Source organism: Archocentrus centrarchus, unplaced genomic scaffold (assembly GCF_007364275.1).
Source record: "Archocentrus centrarchus isolate MPI-CPG fArcCen1 unplaced genomic scaffold, fArcCen1 scaffold_58_ctg1, whole genome shotgun sequence".
In the NCBI taxonomy this organism is placed as follows: domain Eukaryota; kingdom Metazoa; phylum Chordata; class Actinopteri; order Cichliformes; family Cichlidae; genus Archocentrus; species Archocentrus centrarchus.
This window is the reverse complement of record NW_022060279.1, coordinates 186474-198757: the sequence shown is the minus strand read 5'-3', so window position 1 is coordinate 198757 and position 12284 is coordinate 186474. Positions and strand designations below refer to the sequence as shown.

Sequence of the window (12284 nt, the reverse complement as noted above, 5' to 3'; positions counted from 1 at the left end):
CTTCAGAGGGCACGGACTGTCCTTTGTCTCGGTGGTGTTGTTCTTCAGTCAGTTATCTGTCAGAACATCACCCAAATGGTTCCACATTTAGAGCTATGGTTGATGAAAGGAGAGCTGTGTCTGGATATGGAGGTTTCTGAGTTAAACAGGAATACTCTGTTATGTTTCTGTGACTTGTCAGCATAATTTTTTAAATGATAGGCTGCTGCATTTACAAATCTGTGCAGGCAGCACTTACAAATGATTTGAAGAATGTTTCAGAGCAGTACAGACACTGAGCACAGATATCAAAAGTGGAGCATAGTGCATATCAACAGTTGTGACATAACGTCTGGCATGCATGGCTGTTCATGAGAGTGACAGCAGTGAACGAGGTGTTATGAGGCTCAACGGGATAAGCAGAAAAGAATGGATGGATGATGGAGACTGTTTTGTTTATCAGTGGTTTCTAAGCAGGGAGGATATTAAAGCAGGTGTGCTTTCAGTGACAAACTGTGAATTTTTGAAAAGGTTGCAGTGAACTGGTAATTGTTTGACTGTGTATGCCTCTAATGTTAATGGAAATATGTATTGCTGAACTGTGCCATGAAATTCTTTGATATTAAGATAACATTGGAGCTCATGTGTTTTTGGCTCACATCAGGTGTGGCGGGGGGCATTACTTCTGGCTGACTTCATCCTCTCTGACCCGGACATGTTCAGAGGAGCCACAGTTCTAGAACTTGGAGCAGGGACAGGCCTAACCAGCATCATCATGACAACCGTAGCCAAAACCGTCTACTGCACAGGTACACTGCCTTCAAGCATATACAATATTGTTTTTAAACTTCCACTGAGCAGATTGCATTAACAAAGTAAAGGCAGCATATCAAATGCTCAGCATTGTTTTTATTCAGTGAAAATAAACATTGTAAAGATGGGGAATCAGGGGTACGAGATCAAATCAGCACATGGGATGTAAAGAATGAAAACCATGTCAGTGTGAACTTTAATGCTAAATTCATGCACCTAACAGTGAAGTGTTGTTTTCTACTCTTAAGTCAAACAACAGTTTGTTTTCCACTTTGTTTTACAGATGTGGGTGAAGACCTTTTAAGCATGTGCAAAAGAAACATCGCATTAAATAAACACATTCTGGAGCCTGCAGGTGAGACAACACTGTCAGATTGCTTCCTGTCATCACTGCGGTGCCCACTCAGAGAGAATACAGGGTTTCCGCGAGGTAGTAAACAGTAGTAAATTGAACTCTAGGATTCCTGTATTAACCCTGGAATGTAGCCCTCTAAACATGTCACATGCAGGTGGCCATAAAGTTACTGTTGCAAACATGGGACAGTTATATGGATACACTTCCTGAATGTCTGTGTGCATGTGAGTTTAAAATATACTATACAGGTTCTGTTTTGCAGCTTCCTTGAGAAGCATTAATCCAAACAAAATGGGGTCTGCCACTGTAAGCAGCAGCGTATAGCAGGCTATTCCAGATGTCCCTCTACTCAGGATAAACTCCAGAGGCATTCTGTGACACTATCATCAGCTACTTGTGGATTCGTGGTGTACAGACCAGACAAGGAGAGTTGTTTTAAAAAACATACTGTTCTTCCTTTTATCGCACTGTGTCCAGCCCTCTCTTCCTGGGTTCCAGCACACAGTAGCATAAGGAGGAGGCAGAGTTCAGCAGAATGACTTCAGATGTGCATTCACCTACTTCATGGTGCTCCTTGAAGCACTTCAAGCGTACTCCAGAGTGCAGAGGTCCTGAACATATATCACCGAGGCTGAGCTCAGCCACTATATGGACCAGACTCATTTGGGTGAATATTTGAGGGAACTGAGACACCAGTGATCTTGCTACTCTTCTGTGGAACCAGCTCCCACTTTGAGTTTGGGAGAAAATTACAAAGTTTATAGTTAATGCTGGGTCAGGTGACCCTGAACTAGCTTTAATAATGCTGCCGTGCAGTCAGGGTGCTGGGGGTCCCTCACGTGCTGCACTCCCCTCTCTTCCTTCCCAGTGTATTTATACACCACTTTTGCATGCCATTGGCGTTTGTCAACTCTTTTCTGTGATTCATGTTTTCTCCTCTTTGCTGCATTTTCTATCCTGTCATTCGGTCAAGGCAGATGGTTGCCCCATACTGAGCCTAATGGTGCCAAGATAGATTTCTTTTAAAAGGGATCATCAGATATTGTGCAGGTCTTTACCTTACAACATAAAGTACCTTGAGACAGTTGTTGTTATGAACTGGTGCTATGCTGTATAACTAAAATTGAAGTGAATTGATCTCATGACAATAAGTAAACGCTTGAACTTAGTTTGACTGGTAAATGAAACGATTTGCTTTCCACCTCAGCCTTCCTCACCAGTGTTCTGTTCAGCACTTGCATTCCTGCTCACATTGCACCAATCTTCCTGTCAGTGTTCGGATTGATTATTTTAATTTTTTTATTTCACCATTTCATTTCTAAATCACAAGAAAAACTATAAAAATTCATCTTATCTAACGCAATCTTTTCTCTCCACCAGGTGGGGAGATGAAAGTGAGACAGTTGGACTGGCTCCAGGATGACTTTTGCACAGGTAACACACAGATATTCATTTTTAAAAATGCTGTGCACAGGTAGGTCTGGAAATATTTGAACAATGACACCACTTTTGAAAATGTTCACTTTCTAAATCACCATGACACTAACTTTAAATTAAAATTTTAGTGTAGAATTTCATTGTTAATTCAAGTCAGTCACTGAGGGTGAATAAGCACATTACCTGGATAAAAATGGTTAGGGCAGCCTAAGCAGAAAAGCCTGGACCTCTCTCTCCCCAGCCACCTCCTCCAGCTTATCCAGGGAACCCCAAGGCGTTCCCAGGCCAGCCAAGAGATATAATCTCTCCAGCGTGTCCTGGGTCTGCCCTGGGGCCTCCTCCTGGTAGTACATGCCCAGAACACTTCACCCAAGAGGGGCACAGGAGGCATCCTAGTCAGATGCCTGAACCACCTCAACTGGTTCTTCTTGATATGGAGGAGCAGTGGCTCTACTCTGAGCCCTTCTCAAATGACTGCGCTCCTCACCCTATCTCTAAGGGAGAGCGAGCCACGCTTTGGTGGAAGCTCATTTCTGCCACTTGTATCTGCTATCTTGTTCTTTCGGTCACTACCCAAAGCTCGTGACCATAGGTGAGGGTAGGGACGCAGATTGACCGGAAAATCGACAGCTTGGCTTTCACACTCAGCTCCCTCTTTACCGCGACAGACCGGTGCAGTGTCTGCAGATGCAGCCTTAATCCATCTGTCTATATCCTGCTCCCTTTTCCCGTTACTCTTGAACCCAAGATATTTAAACTCCTCCACTTGCAGCAGCAACTTGTCTGGGCCAAAAACCACATTGTTCCTTTTGAATCTGACGTCTGACTAATGGACGGTACCTCCTTTACAGCACCGTGGCATAGATCTTCCTGGGGAGGATGAGTTGTGTGATCCCCGATAGTTGGAGCACACCCTCTGGTCCCTCTTATTAAAGATTGGCAGACCAGGGTGGTGGTCCCCATCTAGTGGCAGTGGCCCAGATCTCCACACGATGTCGCAGAGGCGTGTCAACCAAGACAGCCCTACAACATCCAGAACCTTCACAAGCTTCATGGGAACAATCTCGTCCAGCCCAGGGGCCATGCCACCAAGGAGTTTTTCAGCCATCTCAGTGACCTCACCCTCAGTCATGGATGTGTCATCCCACTTGTCCCAGACTCTGCTTCCACTACAGAAGGTGTGTCAGTGGGATTAAGGTGGTCCTTGAAGTATTCCTTCCATGGCCAACTATAACCTCAGTTGAAATCAGCAGCGCCCCACCCACACTATAAACTGTGCGGCTAGAGCACTGGTTTCCTCTCTTGAGTTGCCTGACGGTTTACCAGAATTGCTTCAAGGCTGTCCGAAAGTCTTTTTCCATGACCTCACCAAACTCCTCCCATACCCGGGAGGAGGTGGGAGTTTTTGCTTCGGCCACCACCTGAACCATGTTCCGGTCGGCCTGCCGGTACCTGTCAGCTGCCTCCAGAGTCCCACAAGCCAACCAAGCCCGATAGGACACCTTCTTCAGCTCCCCTTCACCTCCAGTGATCACCATCACGTTTGGGGATTACCACCATGCAGCCGCAGCTCTGCGCAGCTCTGTGCAGCAGCCTCAAGAATGGAGGTTCGGAACATGGTCCAGTCAGTCTCAAAGACCTCAGCTTCCTTCGGAATGCCGTTGAAGTTCTGACAAAGGAGAGAGTTGAAGATCTTGTGACCTGGCGCCTCTGCCAGGCATTCCGAGGGCACCCTCACAATACATTTAGGTGCACCAGGTCTGTCCAGCATCCCCCACCACCACCTGATCCAGCTCTTGAGGGTGGCTGTAGCTCAGGAGGTAGGTTAGGTCACCTACTGATTGGAAGATCGGCAGTTCAATTCCTGGCTGCTCCGGGCTGCATGCCAAATTATCCTTGGGCAAGATGCTGAACCCCAGGTTGCTCTCTGATGCAAGCCTTGGAGTATGAATGTGTGTAATTGTTAGACAATAAAAAGCACTTAGCTACTTACTCATGGAAGTGCTTCTATGAATGGGTCTGAATGGGGTAAATGCAAACGTGTTGTATAAGCGCTTTGAGTGCTCAGAGTAGAAAAGCGCTATATAAGAACTAGTCCATTTACCATTTACCACCAGGTGGTGATCAGTTGACAGCTCAGTTCCTCTCTTCACCCGAGTGTCCAGAACATATGGTTGCAGATCTGATGATACAATTACAAAATTGATCATCAACCTGTGACCTAGGGTGTCCTGATGCCAAGTGCACTTATGGACATCGTTCTCCTAGTAGGACGATGGAGTCACCGGATGGAGCACCCTCAAGCACCTGCCCCGCAACTCCAAGAAGGTTGGGTGCTCTGAACTGTCATTTGGTGCATAAGCACAGACAACAGTGAGAACCCGTTCCACAGCCCAAAGACACAGGAAAGCAGCTCTCTCATCCACTGGTGAAAACACCAAACTACAGGCAACAAGTCGAGGGGATACAAGGATGTCCACCCCAGCTTGCTGCCTCTCACTGGGGGCAACTCCAGACAGGAACAGGGTCCATAAGGGCCTCCACCCTTGGCCACTGCCCAACACACATTGCACCTGACCTCTATGATGCCTCCTGCGGTTGGTGGGCCTATAGGAGGGTGGGTCCATGTCTCATATTCAGACTGTGCCTGACTGGGCACCACGGTCTAAGGCAACAACCACCAGACGCTCTCCCTCAAGCTCCCTCCCCAGGCCTGACTCCAAGGTGGGGCCCCGGTAACCCTATCCTGGGCAGGGTAAACAGTCCCATTGATGTCTATTCCATAAGGGTTGTTGGAATCGCTCTTTGTCTGGACACTCACCCAGGACCAATTTGCAATGGGAGACCCTATGAGGGGCAAAAGCCCCCAGACAACATAGTTCCTGGGATCACTGGGACATACAAACCCCTCCACCATGATGTGGAAATTCATGAAGGAGTATAAAGTGGAACTATATTAGAAAACTGTTCTGAATCAGAAGGACGCAAGGCAATAAGATCAGTCTGAGATTTTAAAAATGAGATACTAACACTATTAAACACCATCAGGGTTGCAGCTGAAAGAATAAGACTGTTTTACACACATCTGTTACTTAATTTAATGCAATAACTATAATCCCCCAGATTCTCCAGTAGGGCTGGGCAATATGGACCAAAGGTAATATCTCAATATTTTTTAGCTGAATGGCGATATACGATATATAGCTCGATATTTCTTCTTCCCAAAAGGTATAAACAAAAAGGCACTCATGAGTCAACGCTACATGTCCCAAATGTCACACAGACATGTTTATTAACAGCTGTAGATGTACATGAGAAATTGCTCAAAAATCAACTATTGACATATTTAAATAATAATACTCCTCAAATAAATTAACCCCTTACCTGGCCGCTCCAAAATCAACAAAAACACCTGAAAAAGCATACCCAAATTAAATCAGCTGCTGTTCCTGAACTCTTTGGAGTACATGCAAAAGCTTGGTCTCTTTGTGAAGAAGACAACCTATATTGCAGTCAAAAATGCTGTAACTGTAATGAGTATGTAACTATTGAGTTTGGAACACAGAAAAATTAGACAGTTTTTGCCTCGCCTAAATTTTTCCTGTTTGTTTTCATGTAACTACACACTGAGTGTAGACGGTATGGATTGGAAAATATAATGGAGCTGTAGAATGAAGTCTTTTTACCGTGCATTTCAAATTTTATCAAGATAGCACAAAAGCCTACTGTTCTGTAAAGGTTTTTGTGTGTTGATCTCCACGCGAGGACTCACATGTGCCATTTGGAGACTCCAAGTGCCACATGAGAGCAGCCTTTGATATACAAACTTCAAATGGCTGTAACTCCTCAATGCTTCAACATACAGTCATCAATGAGGGCTCTAATCAAAGATACTACCCTGAGGAATCCTCTGCTAAACACAAAGTTACAGATAGTACAAATTAACTATAAGTATAGACATCATTATAAATCAGAGGTTGCCCTAATTTGTAAAAGAAGGAAAATGTTAGGCCTTCATTCACAAAAACCCCCAGTCTATTTTCAGTGATTCCTTCACACACCCAAAATAAATAACTTGTATGTTGATCTAAAGTTATAGTAAATGTAAACATTACATATTCACATAAAATAAAAAACCACAAGCCTCCCAATAGTCCTTCTCTGATACACAACTTACAACCCCATCCCAAACCCACAAACAAAACAACTTACACAAAGCCCACCACATAGCATAAAGCTTTCTGTAAAACTTTAGACACTTTTCAAAAAAAGCTTTGAGCCACTGTCCTCCTCATCCTGCCGTAATAAATGTAATAAAGACCCCGTGAAAGCCTCATCGAGACCTGTAACAACCTTCCCTGGCCCCATCACTGCTCTTGTAAATATCCATATGTAAAGCGCACACAATATAAGTGGTGTAACAACAGCGTACGGTGATATTTTCTGTGTAATGGTGCATGTCAAGCTCACCATTACATTACAAAAGCTGAGTTTCAGGCACAGAGGACGCACTGATTACACAGAGAGTTTGTGGAGTCATGTGAAAACAAACCCCATAGTGCCGTATACCCACGTGTCAGGAATTTTATTGGCTATCCATCTGTCATTTTAGATTTTGGGTCAGAGTTGACCAATAAGAACGATTGGCGGACATTTGGGGGCATGTCCAGAGAAGTCAGATGACGCTGTCTGCTTATTATTGGCTCTGGAAAACCCATTTCATAACATGATTGGCCAAATGAGGTGTCAATTGAATTCTGAGGGTTTAGTCTGTCATATAAAAGCATCATAAGGGCGAACGGCAGCGTTACTGTGACGCTATGAGGCTTCAAAGTCAAAAAGCGCTACACAGGGCCTGTGGGCGGGCCCTTGCCAGTTAAGGTGGAAATAGAAAAGATACAGAGCAAAAATAGCAAAAGGCTAACTTATTCTTTACAAAGCCAGGCTTTGTAAAGAATAAGTCAGTCTGGTGAAGTCTACTTCACTGCAAAGTGCTTCCTCCTGTGTGTACTCCAGTACATCCAGTACTGTGACAGAGTGAATGAACAGCCAGCTTAGTAATTCCATACACATATGCGTTGACGTATCACAGCAACGGGCCCACCTACTCAATGTGGCGTCTGCAAGCACAAGAAAAAGACCCACTTCTGCTATTAAGGTCACGTGACTTACGGTACAACCCAACTTCTGCTATAGAGTTGCGGTGTGGGGGGGCCCTCTTACCTGCAGCCAGGGACTCTTGGGGGTCCGGGTGATGCCAAAGCGTACGAACAGATGCAGTATGAAGGCTGTATGTACAGAAAACATGGTGACAGCGGAGGATTTCAGGTTTCCAAAACTCTCCAAAAGTCATCAATGTTACTGGAAAAAGTGGCTAAATTTGTTGCTAGTCACTTTTGGGGGGAAAAAAGTCACCAGCAGGGTCTGAAAAGCTGCTAAATCTAGTGACAAAGTCACTAAGTTGGCGACACTGCCATGCTGTCGCTTCCTGCATGTTTTACGGGTGAAGCAGAGAGAGGCGGGGCAGTGTGAAGCTGTGCAGAGACAAACTGGGAGAAGAGAAAGGTGTACTGGTGGAGCTACAAGTGTGATTGTAACGCGACATAGACTATATCGATATAAACTATATTGTCTCATCTTATATTGCGTACGAAAATATATCAATTTTTTAAAAAAAAAACTCAATATATCACCCAGCCCTATTCTCCAGTGTCTTAATGATAGACCTGTGATACTGAGGAGTCTTTTAAATTACACAATCTGCATTTTTGACACCTTTGCTTCAAATAGGTTAAACTTTATTAATATAATACTTTTTCCAAGTTCTAATTCCTAGTATTCATTTCGATGTCTCATTATGGGATTTGTAGGATACATTTTAGGGGTCTCCATATTCCTTTTTGACTGCAAATTAAAACCCAATTAAAACCATAGTTACCAACAAATCACAGGGTTGAGCAGGTTCTGATGCAGGCTGTTTATTAGACATCTTCGTAGCACACAAATAGTTAAAAAGGCACAGACAGTAGCATAGTGAAGACTGAAATACACACACAGAGTAAATGAAAAGAAGAAAGAACCTGTTGATCATGGTCCAGCTTCCTCTGACCGAGGAGAGCCCGCGCTGAGATTAAGTATGAGTCCAAATAAAATCAAACTGTCCAATGATCCATGGCGATGAGCAAGCTCTGTTGCAAAAAGTTACTAGTACTTAGAAATATACAAACACAAAAAACAGAGGACAAAAAGCAAAAAGTAAAAGCAAGAAGCCCTCCAGGGAGGTTGTGCCTTAGTAGTTGCTGGAAAAACGGACAACACGGACAAAGACTGTGGCTACATCTTCACTTCTCTCCTCTTCTAACTGTGGTATTTATACTCTTTCTCTTTCTTTGTCTAAGATTTGTGCTGAGTCTGCACTTTGTAAGCATACATTAGAAACTGTCATTAATTCTACTGACATTATCTAAAAAGGCACAAACATCCCAGAGCATCTTCAATACATCAACAAGACAGTAAGAAAAATTCATCACAATAATTTGTCAGAAACAACCTCCTTGTGGCTATCCTATGGCACTCCTTAAGAAGGATTTACAACTGCCCACACTTACACAGACCAGATATGAGGGAGAAAGTGGGGCCCAATTTGCCCCTAGACTTGTTGCTTGGACAGATTTATACTTTCTTGATTTGCATTTCCAAAATATTTGGCTGTGCCACATAAGCAAGGTAGCCTATGGCTAGGTCCACTGGACAGATTTATCCCTATAAACAGTATAAATTGAAAAATGGGCAAACAGGATGACTGGTGTCCTATACATGAACTCAAAAAGGGGCAGTTCTATGAGCTGAGACCCCTAAGCATGAATTTGAATGAGCAACAGGTTCATCATGGGGCTAGAGCAGAAGATGAGTATGCTTTGGGGATGATCTGAGAGGGCCTGCTTGGCCACAGCAGACTGCTAGGGAGGGGTAGCAGAGCTTCTGGGGCCCTGAACACAAATAAGAGCAATTCAACAGGCCTCAAATCCTCCTACTACTTTTAGACACACAATATGCATTTATTACAGTGTAGAAAGCAGTTTAGTTGCATATAAACAGAAGTAGGAATAATAACTTTAAATATCAGCATTGGGTGATAAAAATATTTCCCAACAGATTCTGCTGTCAGTGTATTCCTCAGAAGCATTTATCTTATTCTGCCTATCTTGATTGGCTGGTGATTACAACGACCACATCAGGCAGAACCACCCACCTTTAAGCAGTTTGTGCTACTACGGTCATTATTCAAACACCTCTTTTTGCTTTGACGCATCTCAACCTGCATATAGGCTAGCTAGTTTAACTGTCCATAGAAGAGAGTGTTTAGCTAACTTCTAACCCTGGAGTGCCTGTGGACTCACTCCACTCGTGTGCCCTGTTTAAATTCAGTTCAATTTTTTTTAAATAGCACCAAATCACAATTTTGTCTGGTTCTACAATCACATGCACCAAGGTGTGAAAGGAGGCGTGGGTCATTACAATCAGTGGTTTTAGGTGAAAACAATTTGGGACTTTGCTCCATTGTATCAAATAACCTATTGAGGTCGCCTGAACAAAGGTGTGAATGGGGGTTGAGATGCCTGGGGAGAGAGCTCAGGACAGCACTGTAAGCAGGGGGAAAGTTGGTGATGTAATCCACCTCTTCTGTTCAGTGATGGTTGTTCACAGTGGACATAGATGCTCCTTTTACTCCTCTTTCAAACCATCTGTCTTCCCTGTCCAAAATGTGAATGTTGGCATCCTCAAAAGAGTGCCCTTTGACCTTTAGATGCAGATGTACAGCTGAGTCTTGTCCTGTCGAGGTGGTTCTCCTATGTTGTGCCTTTTGCTTGTGAAGAGGCTGTTTGGTTTCTTCAATGTAGAGGTCTGAGCACTCAACACTGCGCTGGACAGCATTTTGGACTGGGAAGACAGATGGTGGCTGGCTGACAGACCAACAACAGCACAAGCGAGTAGCCCACAGACTGGTTGCATCACATTTTCCTCTTTGCAACCTAGATGGGTTGCTTTTGCACTGCTGCCACTCAAGCATAAAACAAGCATAAGAGGAAAACGCTATACAGTAATATAACATTAAAAGTGAGCATGTGCTTTAAGTGTTTCTGCTAGTAAAACTGGCGTAATCCCAGCAAGCTAAAGTTCTCAATCCTAACAGTCGTTTTGATGTCTCATGGAAATGGAGACTCCCGTATTGCCAGACAAGCTTATTTCAATCACCAACAATGAGTAAGAAGCCCAAAGTTCAGTATTGCTTAGGCTACACTGAACCCCAAGTTGCTCTCCAATGCAAGCGTTGGAGTATGAATGCGTGTGAATGTTAGACAGTAAAAGCACTTAGCTTAGTTACACATGGAAGTGCTTGTATGAATGGGTGTGAATGGGGGAATGTAAATGTGTTGTATAAGCACTTTGAGTGCTCAGAGTAGAAAAACGTTATATAGGAACAAGTCCATTTGCCTGCTGTAGTTGATCGGATAGCTCGAGTAAGATGTTCAAATTTTTACGTTGAGGGATTAGTATACACATCCTATGCCATTCAGTCATCACTAAAGGTGATTTCTAAGGGGAGCACATACTTCACCACACACAGACCTTCTGTTTTACCAAACCTCAGGATTTCAGGGATTTCCTTGTGCTGCAGGCATTTCAAAAAGACAATTGTATCACCTCAAAATGTTGGGCATTCTGCTACAATATGAACATCATGAAAATACCTCAAAGGTCTTCCTTTGTTTTACTGTGTATGTTGCATAGAAAAAAAATCCAGCATCAATGTCATATGAACATAGAATGAGAGTGTCATGATCCGGGGTCCACAGGACCCCGTGTGTTTTTGTTTTGCTTCATTTTGTCTGTTCTGTTTGGGATTTCTTTTGGTTGTGAGGTTTAATTATTTCTAGTCCCTGGTGTTCTCTCTGTATTCTGTGTCAGGTCTGCGTTTTTGTTCCATCGTGTTACTTCCTGTTTTATTTTGATAGTTGTCCAGTCCCAGTCTCTTGTGTTTAGTTTTGCTTCCCCTGGTCTAGTCAGTATTATCAGCGTCACCTGTGTTACCACCTGTTTCCACCTCCCTCATTAGCCCTCCTGTGTATTTAAGTCTTGTGTTTCCAGTGCCTGTTGTCGCGTCGTGGTCCCGTTTTCGTCTCCTGCTGTGTGTCTTGTTTCGCCTCGTATTTAGCCTGGTATTTTTGCTCTGTGTTTTGCCACTAGCTCTGCCTAGTCCGGCCTTTTGTTGTGCACCTGAAAATAAAGTTGAATTACCTTTTACCTGTGCCTGGCGTGTCCTGCATTGGGGTCCTCCTTCCTGCCTGCCACACAGACGATACATGACAGAACGACGCGACCAGAATGGACCCCGCGGATACGGAGGTGTACAGCGGCTCTCGCCTGGCTCTGGGGGGACCCGGATATTGGAAGGGTCCCCGACAACGCCGCTCACCTCTACAGCCTAAGCCGCAGGTTTATCGTGGGGACGGACTGTTTTTGGCTCCAGCCGCTCCCGCACCTGCCTCTCCGCTCACTCGCCCCTCTTCCCTCTCGCAGTCAGAGCAACAACGGAGGAAGAGGAATTCTCGGCGGCAGCGGAGGGAGTTTTCTCCGGAGCCAAGTGGGATGATGCCAGAGGAAGCGTTTTCCCGGTACCTGGGATATAAAGGTCCCT

At 44.3% G+C, this 12284-nt stretch overlaps 1 protein-coding gene across 2 annotated transcripts in view; it reads left to right on the top strand.

Moving 5' to 3' along the window:
* Positions 1-12284, top strand: part of mettl22 (methyltransferase 22, Kin17 lysine) — a 61451-nt gene that overhangs the window by 13823 nt on the left and 35344 nt on the right. For both annotated transcript variants that reach the window (XM_030725552.1, XM_030725553.1), the window contains exons 6-8: positions 644-788; positions 1076-1147; positions 2528-2581. In XM_030725552.1, coding sequence (XP_030581412.1) covers positions 644-788; positions 1076-1147; positions 2528-2581 — 271 coding nt within the window. The remainder of the gene's footprint in view (positions 1-643; positions 789-1075; positions 1148-2527; positions 2582-12284) is intronic.